General features: G+C 42.2%; 1 protein-coding gene across 3 annotated transcripts; it reads left to right on the top strand.

Annotated features, from left to right (window-relative positions):
• Positions 1-3,015: 3,015 nt before the first annotated feature.
• On the top strand, positions 3,016-19,859 carry pycr1a (pyrroline-5-carboxylate reductase 1a). 3 transcript variants are annotated; one of them, XR_010977586.1, is made up of 9 exons: positions 3,016-3,099; positions 3,221-3,336; positions 7,566-7,636; positions 9,742-9,921; positions 13,055-13,276; positions 15,240-15,332; positions 15,696-15,859; positions 16,335-16,653; positions 18,416-19,859. XR_010977586.1 is itself a non-coding variant. In XM_068058422.1 (8 exons), exons 2-8 carry the CDS (start codon positions 3,270-3,272, stop codon positions 16,474-16,476), a joined length of 939 nt encoding a protein of 312 aa, XP_067914523.1. In that variant the 5' UTR covers positions 3,016-3,099; positions 3,221-3,269; the 3' UTR covers positions 16,477-19,859. The 3 variants fall into 3 exon arrangements, 1 of the variants encoding a protein (XP_067914523.1); XR_010977585.1 differs by having other exon boundaries at positions 16,887-19,859; XM_068058422.1 differs by having other exon boundaries at positions 16,335-19,859.
• Positions 19,860-22,782: the final 2,923 nt, after the last annotated feature.

Raw genomic sequence — 22,782 nt, 5'->3', positions numbered from 1 at the left:
ACACGATTTCTGACTAAAGTTAAACTTCACTCATGATCTCGCAATTTTTAAAAATATATCTCATGTTTTGTTATATTTGCGCCATCCATTTCTCCGCCAGCCTTGCTTCCTCACCGCAACTCAAGCGTGCACACATATAATAATTCCCCGATTGATATCCGTGCTGACAAATCAGAAATGGGCACCCAAAAGAAGGCAGGACCCGACCCGCCAGGCTTTGTTTTGATCTGTTCCATCCCACTTTGCAGTTCTTAAAGGGGCAAAACACCACATGCAATGTTCAGGATGCAACACAGATTACTGTAGCTGCAACTTGCATAAGATCTTTTTTAAAAGCAAAATACTGCGGATGCTGGAAATCTGAAACAAAAACAAGAAATGCTGGATTCACTCAGCAGGTCTGGCAGCATCTGTGGAAAGAGAAGCAGAGTTAACGTTTCGGGTCAGTGACCCTTCTTCGGAACTGACAAATATTAGAAAAGTCACAGATTATAAACAAGTGAGGTGGGGGTTGGGCAAGAGATAACAAAGGAGAAGGTGCAGATTGGACCAGGCCACATAGCTGACCAAAAGGTCACGGAGCAAAGGCAAACAATATGTTAATGGTGTGTTGAAAGACAAAGCATTAGTACAGATTAGGTGTGAATATACTGAATATTGAACATCAGCAAGTGCAAACCTGAAGAAAAACAACCTGAAAAAAACAGTGGGTGAGCAAACTGAACAAACTAAGATGAACTGAAATATATACAAAAAAAGATTGTAAAAAATGTAAAAAGGAATGCCAAAAAAAAAAAAAAGGAAGAAAAAATAACTAAAAATGACTAAAAATGAAAGTAAAGTGGGGGGCTGTCATGCTCTGAAATTATTGAACTCAATGTTCAGACCGGCTGGCTGTAGTGTGCCTAATCGGTAGATGAGATGCTGTTCCTCGAGCTTGCGTTGATGTTCACTGGAACACTGCAGCAATCCCAGGACAGAGATGTGAGCATGAGAGCAGGGGGGAGTGTTGAAATGGCAAGCAACCGGAAGCTCAGGGTCCTGCTTGCGGACTGAGCGGAGATGTTCCGCAAAGCGGTCACCCAGTCTGCGCTTGGTCTCCCCAATGTAGAGGAGACCACACTGTGAGCAGCGAATACAGTATACTACATTGAAAGAAGTACAAGTAAATCGCTGCTTCACCTGAAAGGAGTGTTTGGGGCCTGGGATAGTGAGGAGAGAGGAGGTAAAGGGACAGGTATTACACCTCCTGCGATCGCAAGGGAAGGTGCCCTGGGACGGGGACGAGGTGGTGGGGGTAATGGAGGAGTGGACCAGGGTGTCGCGGAGGGAACGATCCCTTCGGAATGCTGACAGGGGAAGGGAGGGAAAGATGCGACTGGTAGTGGCATCACGCTGGAGGTGGCGAAAATGGCGGAGGATGATCCTTTGGATATGGAGGCTGGTGGGATGAAAAGTGAGGACAAGGGGAACCCTGTCACGGTTCTGGGAGGGAGGGGAAGGGGTGAGGGTAGAGGTGCGGGGAATGGGTCGGACACGGTTGAGGGCCCTGTCAACCACAGTGGGGGGAAATCCTCGGTTGAGGAAAAAGGAGGTCATATCAGAAGCACCGTCATGGAAGGTAGCATCATCAGAGCAGATGCGTCGGAGACGGAGAAACTGGGAGAATGGAATGGAGTCCTTACAGGAGGTAGGGTGTGAAGAAGTGTAGTCGAGGTAGCTGTGGGAGTCAGTGGGCTTATAATGGATATTGGTAGACAACCTATCCCCAGAGATGGAGACAGAGAAGTCGAGGAAGGGAAGGGAAGTGTCAGAGATCTTTTTTGTTGCTTTCTCTAATAAACCAATAAGGAGACATGGGGGGTGGGGGGGGGGGTCTTCCTATCAAACAAAGTTGCCCTCTTTTTCAGAGGGGCACAGCTAATAAAGAACGAAACTATAAAACAAAATGCAACTTATAAACTTAAATATTATCACCAGTGCCCAGCTGTCATTCCAATCACTCTCAACATAACATTAAATTGAGATGCATCGCAACAAAGGGATAAATGGTAGGATTTTTAAAGGTGTTTTGTAAAGCATTTTCACATGCAAAAATGCCATTTTTGTAAAGAACTCTGACCTGCTGGAGATTAAATAAGCCACAAATGAGGCTTATAAACCAACTGCCAATCTATAGTGGGTTTTATGTGTGTTTACCATGGCTTAGTTGGTAGTATACTAATTTCTAAATCAGAAGATACTTGGTTCAAGTCCCATTCCAGGACTTAAAGACAAAAATTGATACTCCAGTGTAATGCTGAGTAAGTGCTATTATTTGAATGGAATATTAAACTAAGGCTCAGTCAGCCCTCTCAGGTGGATGTAAAAGATCCCACAGCATTCTTCTGAAGAAGAGTAGGGGAGTTATCCCCGGTTTCCTTGCTGATAATTATCCCTCAATCGACATCACAAAAACATGTTATCTGGTCATTATCCCATTGCTGTTTATGGGAGCTTGCTGTGCACAAATTGGCTGCCGTGTTTCCGACACTGCAACAGCGACTACACTTCAAAAGTACTTCTTTGGCTGTAAAGTGCCTTGCGGCTGTGAAAGGAGCTATATAAATGCAAGTTTTTTATGTTTGATAAGTAGCAACTCTCGTGATTCTTATGCCAAAATTTCCTGATTTTCAAGATATTTGTACTGGCCCTGGGAATGTCAGCCTAGATTTTGTGCTAAAGACTAGACTGAAAAAGATAAGCCCATATTGCTGGCAGTGCCTTATTAGAAGAGTGACAATGCCACTTTAAAGCTGCACCATCAGGCGGTGCCGCTCAGACAAGCACCTTCCCACTCTCAGCAACACACTGAGTGCTTGTGAATGATGCAATGCTGAGCTGCTGTTGTCAGGCTCATCTAACTTTATTCCAGGAAGCCCGCCCTTCTCTTTTCCTATTGGTGCACGGCGAGCAGATGGGCGGAGTCTAGCCACAATTCTCAAGCTCATTGGTCGATGCGGTGTCACTGGAGAAGTAATAAGGTTGGTTGGTTTGATACATTGTTAAGCCACGTTGACTGGGTTGGTTCCAGTGGAGTCTCTTGGAGCATTGCAGAAGGTCGGTTTTCCAGCGTTAGGGCATCAGCTTGTCTTTAATGTGGTTTTTTTAATATAAGAGGCAATTGTCTCTAATTCCCCCTCAGCAGGGTAAGTTATTTCCGCATGGTTTTGTGTTCCAGGTGACGATTGGAAACGGCTTCCGGATTACCTTCACAAAAGAATAAAGAAATGAGTGTTGGATTTATTGGTGCGGGTCAGCTGGCCTTTGCTTTAGCCCGAGGATTCACGGCTGCAGGTGAGAAGTTACCGGTCAGAACAGGTGGCTATGTGTAGAGTGGGTTGCTGCCTCTCGTTACAGGTAAATAGTGTTGGGATGCAGTCGTGTGCCCGCTTATCGACAGAGAACCGCAGCATTCATACGGCTCCTTCAGTGAAGAACTTGTCCCAAAACGATTTGCCTGACCCATCGAAGGAATAAATTCGATTTGAACACCTATCCAGCACCTCCACCTCTCTACATTCTGTCTGACATCAAATCTTGGCACCAGTCACAACTACTTTCAGTTCAACATGGGGAGGGAGGGGGGAAATGATGGCTTTGCTTTTGATCCTTGTCACAAACTCAGTTCCAGCTCCACTCCTCTCCCCAGCCTGTCACTGCCCCTTCCCCTCCCCTCTCCTCCCCGGTTCACCATCTCTATCGCTTTCCCTCCCCACTATCTCGCTGTTCTCACCTTTCCTCACCAGCCAGCCATCCCTTTGGAATTCTGTCCCCCAGAGGGTTGTGAATGCACCATCATTGAATACATTTAAGGCTGGGATAGATAGCTAGATTTTTGGTCTTGCAGGGAATTGAAGGACACGGGGAGCAGGCAGGAAAGTGGAATTGAAGTTGCAGATCATCCATGATTGTATTGAATGGTGGAGCAGTCTCGATGGGCCTTCTGGTCTCTTCTGCACCTATTTCTTATGTTCTTGTTTCCCCATTTCCCCTCCCATGGCTTTACCAGATCATCTGTAATTTTAATGTTTTGGCCAACCCTGAGTTGAGCTGAGATTTAAACTGCCCAGCCTAGAGACTGCTTAGTTCCACCTCTGCAACATTTTCTGTCTCTGTCCATGCTCATCCCACTCTGACACTGAGCCCGTGTTGACTTCTTTCTCATTTTCAATCTTGACTATGCCAATGTGAAAATTGCTGCCTTCCTAATCTCCAACCTCCATAAACTTGAGATTATCCAAAACTCTGCTGCATGTAACTAATGCTCACACCCATCACCTTGCTGACCTACTCTGGCTTCTGTTACCCTAAGGAATCAATTTTCAAATCCTTGTCTATTAATACCTCCTTGCCTCCCCTTATGTCTGTAATCTCATCCAGCTGAATATCCCCTTTGAGCTCTCCATTCCTCTGGCTCTGCCGTTCTACCTTTCAACTGCCTCCCCCTGCCAAATATCACTGTGGATGAATGAGTGTTCCACTGTCTCACCTCCACTGCTTGGAGCCTGCTTCTAACTTCAGCTTTGAAATGTGTCCTTGAGACCCATCTCCTTGACCAAGATTTTGGTCATTTCCCCCCCCGCCCCCCCCCCCCCCCCCCCTGCCTCCCACCACTAGTCTCTCCCATCTGGCCTGGTGATCTGTGTGAAGTGCTTTGAGACATTTTCTTGCATCAAAGGCACTATATTAATGTAAGCTGTTGTACAGAAAGCAACAATGAGCTGTGCTGTGGGCCAGTTTGGAGTGGTTTCTGAAAGCTTGGTTGAAAAGAAGGGCTTTGACAATTTTTTTAAAGACCAACACAAATTAACTTGCTGTTTATCTCTATTTATGCAACATAGGCAGAAATCTGTCTGCATGACAACAGGGACTGAAATTCAAAAGTAATTTATTAATTCAGTCCTCTGAAAAATGTTTTTCTTTTTTTTTAGAAGTGAAAGGCTTCCAGAGAGTAAGGGGCTAAGGTGACTGAAGGTTCTGCCCCTAATAGTGGGACCAAGAGACAGGGAGGGGGACGCATTCACAGAAGACCAGAGTGAGAGGAAACTGAAGAAAGTGGGAGGGCTTGTAATGCTAGCGGAGATTATAGATCACAGTAAGGAATGTGAAGACAGGCAACAATTTTAAATTTGAGTATTCAAAGCTTTTTGTCTTGCATTCATCAGGACAATTCACAAGAATACCAGTGTAAGGGAAACAACAAATTTATGCTGTACGAGAAGAGAGTGCTGATTGGTTGGCAAGTGGACTCTGATTGGTAGAGGTGTTGCCATGGGGAATGCACCAGTTTATGGTGACTGACAGTTAACTGTCAAGCTTTGTTTGAAATTTAATCAGGCAGCTTGACTCTGGTCAAGGCAACATGTCCCTTCTGCTGTTTGCAACAGGCAAGGTACCTGCTGTTTGCAACGGTCAAGGTACAGGCCGTACCCAACCAGCCTGTGCTTGCAAAACTCAAAATATTGTGTCCCAACTTTGGATGTGATTCCGCGATTGGCCAACATTTGTTAAATAATCCTCGGTGTGTTAAGAATTACGCTGACAACCAATTTAAGATTGTCCGTCGGGCTCGCAGAATGATGCATTTGCACGTACTGGAAGCTACATATATTAATACACAGGGCCCTGTTCTTTGCAGACAGAAAGAACAAGTGTGCCTGTTTCAGCTCAACAAAATGTGTCAGTCATTCGCTGGTTCGTTCCTCAGGACAATGCCTCGACCAATCAGAGTCAAGCTGCCCAGTTTAAATTTCAAACAAAGCTTGGCAGTTAATTGTCAGTCACCATAAACTGGAGCATTCTCCAAGGCAATGCCTCGACCAATCAGAGTCCAATTGCCAACCAACCAGCACTCTCTTCTCATACAGTATAAAGTTGTTTCTTTCTCTTACATTGGTATTCTTATGAGCTGTCCTGAAGAGTGCAAGATGAAAAGCTTCGACAACATGTCTCTATTTTCAGCAATACTCAAGTTCTGTACTGCCAAATGACTAATTTTAAATTCAGTGCTGTGATGGACCAGGAGCTTATATATGATGGAGGGATGTTGAAGTGGGTTTTTGTGTGGGACAGGATACAGACGAGGAGAAACCAGTCTGCACTGTCTGTATCAACAAATATCTTGTAAAAAGAACTGTAAATCTGAAATGAAGGCGGAGAACACTGAAAACTTGCTGCATCTGTAGAGCGGAAGTTGAGTTTTTTTTTCCAGTAGAAACTATTGCAAGTCCGTAGACGTTGTGCTTTCTTGATCTTTGAGCACGGGATGAGTTCGCAGTTCAACGGATGCTCTTTGGTGTTGCTTGAATTCCGATCAAATGGTATCATCTTTAGTGGGGTGGTGGAATATATAACACATGAACTTCGGGGCAATTGCTAGCTGTAGCCTCTGTGAAATCCTTCCATCACCATATGTAAAAAGAAAAGTGTAATCTGACTTCCGTTGAGCAACGCCGTGGGAGATCTGTTTGCATTCTAAATGAGACTGTCACTTTGTTTTGCAGGAGTAGTCTTTTAGCTGGTAATGTCGCTCATTCATTGGGAGAAAATAAAACAAAACTATTGATTGCTGTATTGACTGAGATGTGATTGGAGAATGGTTTGCCAATCTCTTGGCATTGTGAAGCAATGTTGTAGCGAAGGATGAACATTAACCTGAAATAAATGAGCGATTTCCAATTGCTACATATTTTCTGTGTTAACACACTCTGACGAGCTCACAACACTGTAGCATTGTAGTGGTAGACTCACAGCCCAGAGGTTCTGAGTTCCAATTTCACTATGATCACTCTGTGGTAAGATTCCTCACAATGAGAAAAGATTGATTAGGCTGGGGTTTTTTTCTTTGGAACAAAGGAGGCTGAGGGGAGATTTAATTGAGGTGTAAATGATGAGGGACCTAGATAGGAAGGACCTATTACCCTTAGCAGAGAGGTCAATAACCAGAAGGCTTAGATTTTAAACAAATTGACAGCAGGATTAGGAGGGAAGTTGAGGAGGAATTCTTTTCACAGAGGGTGGTGGGGATCTGGAACTCACTGCCTGAAAGGGTGGTAGAGGCAGAAACCCTCATCCCATTTAAAAATAAAATACTTGGATATGCACTTGAAGTGCCGTAACCCACAGGGCTATTGACCAAGAGTTGGAAAGTGGGACTAGGCTGGATAGCACCCTTTCAGCTGCCACAGATATGATGGGCCAAATGGCCTGCTTCTGTGCTGGGTAATTGAATTCAATAAATCTGGTTGGTGCTTTATGGGCTGGTGACCATTAATGCTAATACGTTGTGGTAAAAATCCAGCTGATTCCCTAAAGTTCTTCAAGGAAGGGAAGTTGCAACCCCTGGCCTATATGTGGAGCTCCACGTTGGTGGGTTGGCACAATACCCCTCCACCACTGTTGACAATATTCCACACAGGAGGCTATTGAAGATGACTTGGGGGAAGACTAGCTCATTTTTCTGTGTGGTTGTGGATCCCATTTACCTGAACTTCTTTTTCTGAAACTTAATTTTTCGTCCTCAGGTGTCTTAGCTGCTCATAAGATTACAGCAAGTTCACCAGACCAGGATTTACCCACTGTCGGAGGCCTGAGGGTAGGCATCAACATGTTCTCTGTTTGCTTTACCAATCAGCTGCAGCACTGTCCCTTTTTTTTGAATAGTGAGATTATTATGTAAATAACTAGTGTAGGATCCACCTGGGGATAGTTTTCACAGCAACCAGCTACACCTGGTCGAGTATATTGACTGCTGTGGTTACATCATTGGCTGGCTATGGGCTACATTGCTGGCTTGTGTGAATAACCAGAGCTCCCTCTGTGTGGATGAACACTCAGCCTGCTTGGGGCCACACAGCAGGGCTGTTTCAAGCTGTACTGTGAGGTAAATTTAGTATTGATTTTTCTGGTAACTGAGTGAGTGACGATCCTGGGCTGAGGCTGTATGGGAGCGTTCATGCCCAAAAGCTTCAGTTATTTCAGCTGGAACAACACACTGACACCTCTGTCTGGCCTGCTTCAACTTTCCTTCCCAATCCTGATCTCCCTCTGTTCTGCCATGCCCACAGAGGATCTTGTCTGCTTGGGAGCAGTTTGCTAAAAGTCCTTACTTTTTAAAAATAAAATCTCAACCCATCTAAAAGAAAGTGGATGTAATGATTGCCGACTATAGAAAGCAGATGAACAATCATCAATTTAAGTGGAGGCAGTGGTAGTGTCTCTGAACCTCTAATCCAGAGTCCCATTCTAATGCCTTGGATATACGGGTTCAAATCCCACCACGACAGCTGGTGGAATTTAAATGCAATTAATTAATTAAAAATCTGGAATTGAAAGCTAGTCTCAGTTTCATGGCAACATTACTATCATCGATTGTCGGAAAAACCCATCTGATTCACTAACGTCCTTTAGGGAAGGAAAGCTGCTGTCCTTACCTGGTCTGGCCTACATGTGATTCCAGACCCACAGCAATGTGGTTGACTCTTAACTAACTGCCCTCTGAAATGGCTTAGCAAGCCACTCCGTTGTCAAGGGCAATTGGGGATGGGCAACAAATACTGGCCTTGCCAGTGATGCCCACATCCTGTGAAAGAATTAAGAAAAAAATCCTGCACTCAAACACATGCCTTCCTGATGACACAAATAGATTGATGTTTAGACACTAACTGGCAAAATTACCACTGTTCATTTAATAATCTGCAGTTCTTGGTTCAGAGAGCCTTTTATTTAATATTGTCATTGTAATTCCACATATAGGCAGTTAGTAAGTTTAAAAAAAAAGCGAGTTGCATTTCCAATCTCACTCATAAAACTAAGCTAATTTGCTTATTCATGCACAGAGAGGGAGAGGGTTGCAGATTCTGGGTTTTTTTTGCATCCGACTTGCAGGAATAGCGTTCTCAAGTTTGAGGAGAAGGAACAAAAAGGAGGCACAGAGACTTTAGTTATGTCTTTCGACACCCTCCTTCTGTTCAATTCTCCTGAATAAGCACAAATTTGACTAAATGTGAGGTCAGGTTTGAACCCAAAGCCTCCTTGAAGTTTGTTTATTATCTGGTAATTTTCTTAGATTTTTAAATTGGAAGGAAATTCTGTTTCTTCCAAGGGGGCAAAACTTTAAAATTAGAGCCAGGACATTTGGGGATGATGTCAGCAAGCACTTTGTCACACTAAAGGATAGTGACCAATCTGGAACACTCATCCCTCAAAAGGTCTGTGGGTCAGTTGAAAATGTCAAAACCTGTGATTGATTAGATTTTGTTAGGCAAAAGTATTGAGGGTTCCAGAACCAAGGCAGATAGATGGACTAAAGGTACAAATTAGCCATGATCTAATTGAATGGCGGAACACGCTCAAGAGTCTGAATGTCCTGTTCGTGTCCCCGTATACCTATGGCTTTTTGTCAAAGCTGTTACTGAACAATGTGTGAGTGACTGGGATCACAGGGTCCAGTCTAATAAATCAATGGTTCTGATCACATCACGTGGTTAAAATGCCACAAAGTAATCAGACAGAATATCTATTGTATTACTGTAGCTCCCATAATTTAATAGCAATTGTATTTTAACTTTAGGGAAGTGATTTAGAATAAATGTGGGTGCAAGTCTTGTCATTATGGCTCTGAGGGTCTGCTTTACTGTGTGAGATGCTTCTTCACTCCAATGTTTCCATTTTTATTTTAAAAAAACTTTCATTTTGTAGAAACTTGGTGTCAATTTTACCTTGAGCAACAAGGAGACCGTTCAAAAGAGTGATGTGCTGTTTCTTGCCGTCAAACCGCCCATTATCCCTTTCGTCCTGGATGAGATTGCTCCTGACATCGAAGAACGTCACTTAGTTGTGTCTTGTGCTGCTGGAGTTACCATTAGCTCCATAGAGAAGGTGAGGCTTATTTTTGAAGTGATCTTTTGCTTGAATTTTGTTCAGGCACCATTAGTGACTAAAATGACAGTGGGATTGTGAATTCGGATGGTCTATAATTGTGATTTATGCTATTTTCAGAGCTGGTGTCTTAATTTTTGTACATTTAAAAGAAAGAACTTACATTTGAGTGAATTATTTGAAGAAAATAAAAGGGTATGGGGAACAGGGCAAAGTAAATGGCTCTTTCAGGGAGATAGCACAAGATTGTTGGGATGAATGACCACCTTCTGTGCTGTAAAATTCTATGAATGCCTATAGTTTCTCAAATAGCCCACATCACTTCATATAACCAGTGACTTTGACTTTGATTAAAATGGTGCCTGCATCCCCCTAGACACATTGTCACACAACGCGCAATGAGATGAATAACCAAGTTGGCCCTCTTATTTGGTGGTTGAGGAAAGAAATATGTCCAGGGCAGCTTGAGCTGGTGATTAATGTGTTTATATTCAATTTTGTAGTTATTGTTTTAATCATTTTGGTGCCATTTGCAACCCAAATGATCAGTATAAATGTCAGCACATTGTGATTTCTGGTGGACACTGCTGACTTCTCAATTTCTGATCTGCACTGCTCCGTGCACACCCAGCATTTCAAATAGTGACACAACTCCTCTGTCCCAATGCGCTGCCATTTTGGTGCTCTGAATGGAATTTTAATGCTTCAAAGAGCCGAGCATCATAATAGAAGGGAGTGCCACAAAATTGATGAGTACGATGAACTCCACTGTTCATTCCAGCCAAATGCAATAACATTGGACAGCTCTTAGCTTTAGAAAGCAAAGTTTGAACATTATGAGTGGCTCATCACTACAAAGAGTGATCTGTATAATGTGAGTCTGGTGTACTTTCATTAATTCTGTATGAATTTATCCTTTTGAAGTGCATGCAAATGTAACCTCATGAAATTATATTATGTATTCAGTTAAGATCTTTTCATAGGCTTTATCTGTTGGAATTTTTTTGTTGTTGCCATTTTTAAATGTGTGGGACAGCCACTTCTCAGAAGTGACACAGATGAGGTAGTCAATTTTAGCCACCTTAGCTGACCTATAAATAAAGAGAAATTTAACTTCCTTTCAACTCCTCATCACATGATTTATTTGGCTCTTAATTGCATCTGTGCCTTATCAGCACGACCATTCCATGTAATGGAAATGGGTGATATTGACATGGCTGCATTTACCACCTGTCTCTAGTTGCCCTGAGAAGCTGGAGCAACCTTAGTGAGAAGTGCTTTCTGATGTTAACCAGATGTCTCCAATTCTCTGCATTACATTTTCTTGAAGGTAGATTTTTTTCCCTCAGTCCCTTCTTTCCTTCCCTCTGTTTCCAGTGAACTGCCTCGCTCTTGCTCGCTCTCGCTCTTGCCCTCTCTTATTGTCCTGCTTGTTGCTCAGTGTGGCCTTTTGAACTCACTTCCTAACACACCAGATGGACTGCAGTAGTTCAAGAAGGCAGCTCACCACCACCTTGTCAAGGGCAATTAGAGATGGGCAACAAATGCTGGCCCTATCAGCGATGCCCACATCCCCTGAAACAAATAAAATAATGTGGATGTGGAAAGGATGTTTCCCTTGTATGAGAATCTTGAATCAGGGTTCACTGTTTAAAAGTAAGGGGTCGCCCATTTAAGACAGAGATGAGGAGAAATATTTTCTGTGTCGTGAGTCTTTGGAACTCTCTTCCTCAAAAGGCGGTGGAAGCAGAGTCTTTGAAAATGCTTAAGGCAGAGGTAGACCGATTCTTGATAAGCAAGGGAGTGAAAGGTTATTGGGGGTAGGTGGTAATGTGGAGAAATCAGTTCAGCCATGAACTCGAGGGGCCGAGTGGCCTACTCCTGCTCCTACTTCGTATGTAAACCCTCCCCCCTCCCCATCCACCCAATTGCTCTGTTGTAACTGTTCCCTCTATCCTTGCATTTAATCTCTTATTAAAATTGTAAACCTTTGTATTGGTCCTCAGCATTGTTGAATCCTAAATCCTGTTGATCATAATCATGATCGCTATCAATCAACGATCCCATGTATGCTGCCTGGTCAGATCCGATTGCAAGTCAACCTGAGAACAGCCTTTTGTTGATTCCTTCAGGAAATTGGTCATGGAACTGAGTTTTATATCTTCTGAATCTGACTCTAGGTCACTTGGGGACATTCCCAATTTATTTTTCACTGAAATCATCTGTTAAAATTACAACATCATTTTCATAGATCCTTGGCAGCAAAGCCTGTTCTTTTTTAAAAAAAAACTCCAACCAGTATCTTGTTGGGTATCCCACTTTAAACTGTGTCTGCTTTCTTTCTTTCTCTCCCAAATGTCTCTGACCTAGAGCTTCACCCTCTCCTTTTCTAACAATTCAATCTTTCCGAAATATCCTCTACCCTCTCTTTTTTGTAATCACCTCCGTCTACTGCGATAAGCCATGATTCGTCATCCATTACCTCACACTTCCTGAACTCTACACCAGGCATTGTTGTTATTGTATAAATGGCAATAGAAATCTGGAATTCTGGGTATGGATGCTGGGACAACTGGAGCATTTAAAACTGAGATCGATAGATTTCTGTTCGATAAGAGTATTGAGGGATAATAACCTAAGGTGGGTAAATGGAATTGAGGGACAAATCAACCATGTCTAATTGAATGGCAGTGCAGGCTCAAGTAGCTGAATAGCTTACTCTTCCATGTATTTGCTCCTTGAATGAAGATTTTCCCCCCTCTATCTAACCTCTATATGTGATTTGTTGCTGTAAGCTGGAGAGGGTATTTATCCCCAAGTTGGTGAATTCCTACTGGTCTGGTTATCATTCATCCTCCAGTCAGTTTGAACAGTTTATTATGAAGGGATCCACTTATATTTTTCAAATAAATATTTGATGAGCTAATAGCAAAGATTTATATAGGGGGAACGTAGATAAACACCAGAGGGAGAAAGGAATAGAAGTATATGCTGATATGAAGAGGGGTGAGAGGACACCAGGATAGACCAGTTAGGCTAAATGGGCTGTTTGGCTGCTGTAAATTCTGTGTAGCATTAATGCTTACACTTCAGCTGCAGTGACTTGGCTGGCCACTTTTTTTTTGTATTACAGAAACTGGCCACTGTGCGTGATAGTCCGAAAGTGATCCGCTTAATGACCAACACTCCTGTGATTGTACGAGAGGGGGCCACTGTGTATGCCACGGGAACGCATGCAGAGGTTGAAGACGGGAACCTGCTGGAGCAGCTGATGGCCAGTGTCGGGTACTGTGTGGAGGTGGAGGAGGACGTGATTGATGCAGTCACTGGACTAAGTGGCAGTGGTCCTGCCTATGTACGTACCAAGCCTGTCACCTTGTGCACAAAACATACTAATCAAAAAGTGTTCAGATTTGGTAAGAAATGAAGGATGCTGGTGAAGGGGGAACAACCTGACCACTCTATAAGGTTATCGGAAGTATGTTCTTTTGAGGGAAAATTGCAGGGGGTCATGATGATGGGGATAGATGAGGAAGGGTGGAAGGAGGCTTGTATGGAGACCAAACACCTGCATAGACCATTTGGGCCGAATGGCCTGTTTCTATACTGTAATTCTATATATAACCACATTTGAAAGAGGTTTATGGTAGGAAATCTTTGTATGTTGGTTAGTTCTTGTGAAAGATCTTTTGTTTTTCTTCCTTTCATCTTTTGTCTTTGTAAAATGATCTGCGACACAACAAAAATCTGTTTGAGCATAAGAAATGTCAAGTGATTTTTATCAGGCCCACCATCAGACAGCAATTCATCATTATCCTCACACACTACAAATCCCTGGACTTCTTTTCCAAACAAATATCTGCATATCTTAACTTGTGTTTGGGCAGCTTGAATCTCATGGCCTCCCCTCTCTGAGCAGTTCTCCTGTTATATGATGCTCTTGACATAGTAACATGTCCCAAGGTGCTTCACAGGTGCATTATCAAAGAAGGAGGGCAGGTGAAAGTGGTAGGTTTTAAGGGCTTTCCTGGCTGACCTTTCACCGTGCATCCTTTGTCAAATTAAGCTCATCCAACACTCTGCTGTCCATATCCTAACTTGCACCAAGTCCTGTTAACCCGTTACCCCTGTGCTCCCTGATCTCCATTGGCTACGGGTCTGGCAACATTTCCTTTTTAAAATTCTCATCCTTGTTGTCATATTCCTCCATTGCCCTGTCCCTCCCTATCTCCTGTAACCTCCTCCAGCCCTGCAACGCTCCAAGACCTCTGTGCTCCTCCAACTCTGGCCTTTTGCGTATCCCCGATTTTTGACTTTCAGCTGCCTAGGCTCTAAGCTCTGGAATTCCCTTCCTAAACCTCTTCGTCTCTTTACCCCTCTCTCCTTTTTAAGACGTTTCTTAAGTCCTAGCTCTTTGACCAAGCTTTTAGTCACCTCCCCTAATATCTCCTTATGTGGCGCAGTGTGAATTTTTTAAAATTTATTTTTCATTTATGGGGATGTGGGTGTCGCTGGCTAGGCTGCCATCTTTTGCTCATCCCTAATTGCCCTTGAGAAGGTGGTGGTGAGCTGACTTCTTGAACCGCTGCAGTCCATGTGGGGTAGGTACACCCACAATGCTGTTAGGAAGGGAGTTCCAGGATTTTGACCCAGCAACAGTGAAGGAATGGTGATATAGTTCCAAGTCAGGATGGTGTGTGGCTTGGAAGGGAACTTGCAGGTGGTGGTGTTCCCATGCATCTGCTGCCTTTGTCCTTCTAGTTGGTAGAGGTCGCGGGTTTGGAAGGTGCTGTCTAAGGAGCCTTGGTGCGTTGCTGCAGTACATCTTGTAGGTGGTACACACTGCTGCCACTGTGCGTCGGTCGTGGAGGGAGTGAATGTTTGTAGATGGGGTGCCAATCAAGCGGGCTGCTTTGTCCTGGATGGTATCGAGCTTCTAGAGTGTTGGAGCTGCAGCCATCCAGGCAAGTGGAGAGTATTCCATCACACTCCTGACTTGTGCTTTGTAAATGGTGGACAGGCTTTGGGGAGTCAAAGTGAGTTAATATTGTTTGGTAATGCTCTTGTGAAGCACCTTGGGAAGTTTTATGACTAAAGGCACTATATAAATAAAATTTTTGATGTTCCAGATGCATGGACCTTGATTGGGAAAATCACAGGCTTCCTGAGTGAGATTGTATGCCTTTCCGAGACAGCAGTAGGTCCATTAATGAAAGTCAGAGATTGGTGGTAGGGGAAGGAGAGAGAATTTTGTAAACAAGGTGAAGTGTGCATCTTCCATCAGACACAGAAATTTAACCTTCATGCTTTATTTCCAGGCTTTCACAGCTATAGACGCTCTGGCAGATGGTGGAGTGAAGATGGGTCTCCCTCGTCGGTTGGCTGTTCGACTTGGGGCTCAAGCATTGCTGGTTAGTAAACCACGTTGTGTCTTTTATCAACCTCAATCCTAATTTAAAGTAATCTATGAATAAATCTGTCAGTTTTATTGATGACGTGGAGCCGTTCCATTTTAAACCACTTCATCCGTTCAGTGAATCTAAAGTTTCCCCCAAACTCCCAGGAAATGGAATTCTTTGGAATGAAAGGCTGAAGCTTGTCTGTATTTCTTCGGTTCTTACAAGTTATTGATTGTTCAACCCAAACTCTGGCGGCAGCTTTTGCTACATTGATTTCCAAATATTTAAAAAAAAAATGTGCTGTTCATTTTTTCTTTAACCACCAAAGATTTTGTGAAGTGATGTATATATTTTGTCATCGTCTTCTCTTGACAGGGTGCAGCTAAAATGTTGCTGGAGTCTGAGCAGCACCCCGGGCAGCTGAAGGATAATGTGTGTTCACCAGGTGGTGCAACAATCCATGCTGTGCACTTACTGGAGTGTGGGGGGTTCCGCAGTCTGCTCATCAATGCTGTCGAGGCTTCGTGTATAAGAACGAGGTGTGTGTCTGTGTTTCTTCTTTCTCCCCTCCTTTTTTTTCCCCACCTCCCCAACTGTAAATCGGCCTTTAACCCTCTTTTATAAGGGATAACTCAACAGCTAAATGCCAATATTATTACAGTAACATTTAGCCAAATATCTTTGTTTAGCTTGCATTCCCAGTTCCCTTGCTCCTCTTTACCCCATTGCCCAGTCCTGCTTCACTAAAAACAATGGGTTACCAAGGCTAATAAACACCTGGATTTGGCATTTGTTTTGGAAACCAAGCATCGATCACCGATTGCTGCAGCGAGTCACTATTCGGTCACTTGTTTTGATGTAGGATGTATTCTCAAGATGAATGTATAGGTAAAGAGATTGCAGGACATTTTTATTGTAGGGCAGTTATTTAACTGCTTGCTATGGGAATTTATTCCACGTGTGTCTCGCCCTGCTCTTGCACTTGTACATGAGTCTTTGCCTTTCTCTCTTTAGGGAGCTGCAGTTTCTTGCTGACCAAGAGACCATTTCCCCAGCTGCCATTAAAAAGACCACACTGAACAAGGTGAAACAGACCGCCTCCAAAGCTGGCATCAGCCTCTTCAACAATAAATACCCTGGAAGCAAGAGGCACTAAACACTAAATGGTTACTGAAACTAACTTTTTTGGAGTTGGATGAGCAGGCGAGAGAGAAACATGAGCAGTGTTACCAAATTAAGATTGCAGTGTATTAAATGAAGATTAGTGGCTTTGTTTTTGTAACCCCATTGTACTGATCCTGAATCTGGAGTTTGATTGGATTGTAATATGAAGGTAAGAATGCATATTTAATGTGCCCTTGTTGAGACCAACGGTTAATGTGTGCGCTTAAAATAGCATTGGCTGTATATCTGTGGCAGTCTGATTTGCACCTTTTTTTTTTTCCCTTCCTGACTATTGTTCCCTAATGCACAAAACTAGTTGACTCCTTTTTTGTGAATTTTCCTGGAGTGTTGTCTGACAAACATGTCTTTATCTCTGCTCTCTGCTTTCTGTCCCTTGTCCAGTTTCTTTTCCAGGTCATCATTGGTCCTTTTCTAATCCCATGGACTTCAATTCTGCTAACAAGTCTATTATGTGACACTTTATCAAACACCTTTTGAAAGTCTCTATACACAAGATCAACCGCACTACCTTCATCAGTCCTGTCTGTTATTTCACTGAAGAACTGAATCAAATTTGTTAGACGCAGTTTGCCTTTGACAGTTCTGCGTTGGCTGTCATTTATGAACCCATGTTTTTTCAAGTGAAAATTAATTTGTGTCCTGGGATTCATTTTTACTCTAGGACCAAACAGCAACATCTTTTCCCTGGAAATGTCTCCAAAAATGATTGTTGCATTTTATGCAGTTGAATAATGAAATAGCAGTCGTGTTTAATATAACTTATCCTTATTTTGAGATGAAACAATATCTCGGCTTGACTTTACAGTTTTCCGAGCCACCATTGCCTGGGAATGTCTAATTTTTTATTCTCAAAGGTTTCTTAGAAAAGTACTGTAGAGGCCTGTGGACCACTTATAACGTTTGAATTAATGTTCCCATTAATTTACACTGATCTCAAACTGTGGTTACACACAGATCTAGGTATTGTTATTTAGGGTAAAGATGCTAAGAAACACACTTTCCAAATCTCCAGACTCAGGAAATCTGAACAGGATCAATCAGCTAATAAATATACATATTATTCATTAATAGAAATATAAATTGAGTTGCCTGGCCTTATTGTATCTGATTTCCAGGATTCAAATGCTTCAGTTTCAATACCCTTGCCGTCAGCCTTTTATTTTCTGGAAGCCTTTCGATGTAAAAAAAATCCCAGTGCTTGGGGACCGCACTCAAAATAGTCTTTGGAGATTCTGCGGCTGAGGTGGACCGTCAATGTTGGGGCTGGGAAAAGAGATGATACCAAGGGGATCTGGCTTCTGGTGAGGGAGCACAAATTCTTTTATGATCACTTCATGCAGGAAGCCGAGAACCTGCTTCCCATATAGCTTTGGATATGTGGCCCCATGAGTTGGCTAAGTTCCACCCACCAGGATCTTGAGTTGAAGAATGCAGTGGTGCTAAAGGCTGCACTCAATCAAATTTAAAGTATAATGGACTATTGACTTTGAAAATAAAGAAAACCTTTCCTCGCCCAAAGTGAATACAAGAAGAACTTTGATTTTTTCTTGACAAAGGGCTTTGGGAGAGGGAGGGAGAAGAAGACAATGTATGGCCTGTTTGTTGCCGATGAGAACTTTACTCTTCAATTCTTAACAAATGGGCTGCTTGGACAGAAGAGTGAAAATGATTAAAAATTACGTTTTCTGAAGGTAATTTTCTGCTAGTTTTTATCTCCACTGCTTTTCAGCAGATGCCTATCTTGGATTGAAAACGGTCTCAATTCTTTAGAAAATTGAACTAATTTCAGGAGTCACAGAACTGTTGAATTTTCCATTAGATTATTCACGAAAGATTGAGCTGAGCTGGTTTGAGAAGCACGTTCAGTGTGAGGTAAGAAATGTAAACTTGCTTTTTTTTTTGATTTATAGGGCAATCTTGCATATATATCCATGGTAACAACAGGATTATTGTTTTCTGCTCTGGTCTTCAGTACACAATGAGCTATAGCTTAGAAATTTCAGATGGACATTCAACATCTGTGATACGGTGGCTATATTTGTAGGTACATTTTACATGGAGAGTTCCATGCCCATCTTACAACCCAGAGCAAAAGACTGCGATACTATGGTCTGGCGGACTCTCTGAACTGCGGCAAGTGATTCATATTTGTGTACTTGTAATGTTTGACCTAAAGTGTTGAGTCTGTGCACTTGTGTCCTAGTGGTCAGTGCCAAATACTGTAAATATCCTACAGGCCATCATTGAACTCCAAGACAGAGGATTCATTTAGGAAAAGGACAGCAAACCAACAGTTGCTTGGTGAAATTCACTAAATTTTAGAATGCGATGTCAGGAAAGTGCCTCCTGCTTTGTTACTACTTAAAAACCGTTTCATTCATTTTAAAAAAATTGTTAGCGGTTACTTCTGATCTAGCCATAGTGCAACCTCTACCCTACTGCAGATAAAGGCATTTGATGAATAGGGGTAAAAGGAAGAGTTCTAGATTAATTTATCAGGGCCAGACTTTGTGACGTTAGTAATGAATCATGGTATAATTGTGCCAGAAATTGCATGATGTCAATGAGTTCACATAGGCCAGTCTTTGTTTTTCTATTTAACTGTGCTGCTGATTGAGGCTAATATTTTAATTATCTGAACTTCTTAAACTTCTTGTGTTTCCCATGTACCAACAGATGAATAATTCTGTGAAAGGCTGACATTCCTTGGAGTCAGTTTTTTTTGCAATATTCAGAATTGTACTATTTGAGAGAGCTTACAATTGGCGGAAAATTCTTATTTTCAATGACACAACTGTAAGGGGAATAGAGGAGTCTGCATTTGTTCAATTTTGTGGTCAAGTATCTATCTACATGTGTGACTAGACAATCACCTTTTGACTTGCATTTTCTTTCTTAATATTAGAAAAGGTGGTGAGGATTATGTACATTTCCAAAATTGCTGTAAAGTGCATCTGCTCTAGAGATTGGACAAACTAAACCTGGATCTCTGGGTTCAGGATTGTGGACCATTGGTGAACAGTGAACTAATGTATTGGACAATGACTGTGTGAAGTGCATTTTGGGAATAGGGGTGAATCTCCCTCACTGATATGTACTCTGTGTGTATACATTATATTTAAATACACATTGGCAGTCTATGATTCTATGAAAGTCAGTATAAAGCAGTGAACGTAAAGTGCTTTGTAGCTTGAGATAGTTGTGTACAGCTGAGCCATGGAATGTTGTATACATGTGAATTCAACATATATTTAATAATAAAAAAGACTGTATACATGTGAATTCAACATATATTTAATAATAAAGACTGTATACATGTGAATTCAACATATATTTAATAATAAAAAAGACTAAGATCCAGCAGTAAAATCTGTATGATCCACAAAAAAACATAGCACTCAAGTTACTACATATAACACCTGGGTTTTGCATCTCCATTAGCCATAGTGGGGCTGGGGCATCATTGTACATATCAGGGATGTCTTCGTGTTGCAAAATGGCATGTTGTGTTGTGGGGAGGACGGATCTCGGTCAGATTTAATCCTACTCCAGAGACTTGAGCACAGAAATCTAGGGTGGGACTCCAGTGGAGTACTGAGGGAATGCCGCACTGGTGAATATGCCGTCTTTTTTTGGATGAGATGTTAAACCAAGGCCATGTCTGCTCTCTCAGGTGGTTGTGAAAGATCCCATGACACCATTGTGAAGAAGGGCATGGGAGAATCCTCAGTATCTTGGTTAATATTTATCCCTCAACCAACATCGCTAAAACACATTATTTGGTCATTATCACTTTTTGCTTTTTGTTGGAACCTGCTGTGCACAAATTGGTAGCCTTGTCTCCTACGTTACAAAAGTGATTAACCCCAATTGCGTACTTTTGAAGTGTAAAGTGATTTGGAAGGTCCCGAGGTAATGAAAGGTGCTATATAAATGGAAGTCTTTTAAAATGCCATATCCTAAGACAGGGAAGGTTCAATCCTTTTTTATGAGACAGTAGATACTGTTTTGGCTCTTGGCCACCTGCGGGATTGACCACAAATTATTCTTTGCCTTTATTGAATGGGACTCAAGGTCACTTCATTGAGAAGAATGATGAAACTTCTGATGTAGTTTCAAATAAAATTGAATTTAAAAATGGACAAAGTGTGTAGTGAGCGGGTGCGGAGAGAATAACAATTATTGTTTTTGAATAATTCAAGAAATAACTGCTACATACATGGGAAATACTCATTCTAACACTAGTAACAACTTGCATTTATATAGATTTTTAACATACTTAAAAATATCCCAAGGCATTTCACAGAAGCATTATCAGACAAAATTTAACAGTCCCATAAGGAGATATTAAGACAGATGACTAAAAACATGGTCAAAGAGGTATATTTTAAAAGGAAGAATGAGCGGCGGAGAGGTTTAGGGCCTAGGCAGCTAATAAGATCATAAAGAGGAGCAGGAGTAGGCCATTTGGCCCCTTGAGCCTGCTCTGCTGTTCGATCAGATCATGGCTGATCTGATTGTGGCCTTAACTCCACTTTCCTGCCTGTCCCCTATAAACCCTTGACTCCCTTTTGGATCAAAAATCTGTTCAACTCGGCCTTGAATATATTCAGTGACCTAGCCTCCACTGCTCTCTGGGGAAGAGAATTCCAAAGGTTAACAACCCGCTGAGAAGAAATTCCTCCTCATCTAGGTCTTAAAAGGGAGACCCCTTATTTGAAACTGTGCCCTCCTAATTCTAAATTTCCCCCGTGAGGAGAAACATCCTCTCACCATCTACCCTGTCGAGTCCCCTCAGAATATTTCAAACTTTCTTTTAAACTTCAATGACTATAGACCCAACCAGCTCAACTTTTTCTCATAAAACAACCTCTTCATCCCAGGAATCAGCCTAGTGAACCTTCTCTGAACTGCTTCCAATGCAAGTATATTCCTCCTTCAGTAAGGCAATCAGACTGTACACAGTACTCTAGGTGTGGTCTCACTAATGCCCTGCACAATTGTAGCAAGAATTCCCTACTTTTATACTCCATTCCTCTTGCAATAAATGGCAATATTCCATTTGCCTCCCTAATTACTTGCTGTACCTACATGCTAATATTTTGTGATTCTAGGACACCCAGATCTCTCTGTACCGCAGCATTCTGTAGTCTGTCTCCATGTAAGTAATATTCTGCTTTTCCATTCTTCCTGCCAAAGTGGAAAACCTCATACTTTCCCACATTATACTCCATCTGCCAAACTTTTGCCCACTCACTTCACTTATCTGTATCTCTTTGCAGCCACACTCTGTCCTCCTCACAACTTGCTTTCCTACCTATCTTTGTATTTTTGCCAGATCTGCTGACGATACAGTCAATCCTTTCATCCAAGACATTAATATAGATTGTAAATAGTTGAGGCCCCAACCTGAAAATGACCCATTTACCCTGACTCTCTTTCCTGTTAGTTATCCAATCCTCTATCCAGGCTAATATATTACCCCGATCACCATGAGCTCTTGTGTAGTAACCTTTTAATGTGACATCTTATCGAATGACTTTTGGAAATCCAAATACACTGTAGTTACTGGTTCCCCTTTATCCATCCTGCTTGTTACATCCTCAAAGAATTCTAACAAGGTTATCAAACACTATTTCCCTTTCATAAAACTATGTCGACTCTGCCTGATTGCATTATGATCTACTAAATGTCCTGCTGTGTCTTCCTTAATCATTTTCCCAGTGACAGATGTTAGACTTGCTGGCCTATACTTTCTTGTTTTCTGCCTCCCTTCTTTTCTTGAATAGAGCTGCTACATTTGAGGTTTACCAGTCCATTGGAACCATTTGAGGTTTACCAGTCCATTGGAACCTTTGCAGAATCTAGGGAATTTTAGAAGATCACAACCAATGCATCCACTATCTCTGCAGCCACTTCTTTTAAGATCCTAGGATGCAGGCCATCAAGTGACTTGTCAGCCCCATTAGTTTTCCTAGTACTTTTTCTCTAGTGAAAGTGATTGTTTTAAGTTCCTCCCTCCTTTTTGCTTGATTTTCTACTAATTCTGAATGCACGGCCAATGGTGGAGCTATGAAAATTAGGGGTGCACAAGACACTAGAATTGGATATCAACTTTGTGTCTTTTTTAATATTTTGAGTCGCTGGTCCAGGTTCTTTCCTCTCTCTGCTCCAGCTTTTGTTCCTGATCCTTCAGTTGTCTCCAAACAGTGCAGTACACACTCAGTATTAAGTACAGAGTGCACAAATGCAGCCTGGAAGGTTAAGCTGTGATAAA

The sequence above is a fragment of the Heterodontus francisci genome, chromosome 26, assembly GCF_036365525.1.
Source record: "Heterodontus francisci isolate sHetFra1 chromosome 26, sHetFra1.hap1, whole genome shotgun sequence".
NCBI classification, from domain to species: domain Eukaryota; kingdom Metazoa; phylum Chordata; class Chondrichthyes; order Heterodontiformes; family Heterodontidae; genus Heterodontus; species Heterodontus francisci.
Note: the sequence above shows the minus strand (reverse complement) of the source record. Positions and strands in the feature narration are given on the sequence as shown.

Coding starts and splice junctions, on each gene's coding strand:
- pycr1a (XM_068058422.1), top strand. CDS start 3,270: ATGAGTGTTGGATTTATTGGTGCGGGTCAGCTGGCCTTTGCTTTAGCC. Junction 9,922..13,054: donor CCATTAGCTCCATAGAGAAG/GTGAGGCTTATT, acceptor TTTGTATTACAG/AAACTGGCCACTGTGCGTGA. Junction 13,277..15,239: donor GTGGCAGTGGTCCTGCCTAT/GTACGTACCAAG, acceptor CTTTATTTCCAG/GCTTTCACAGCTATAGACGC.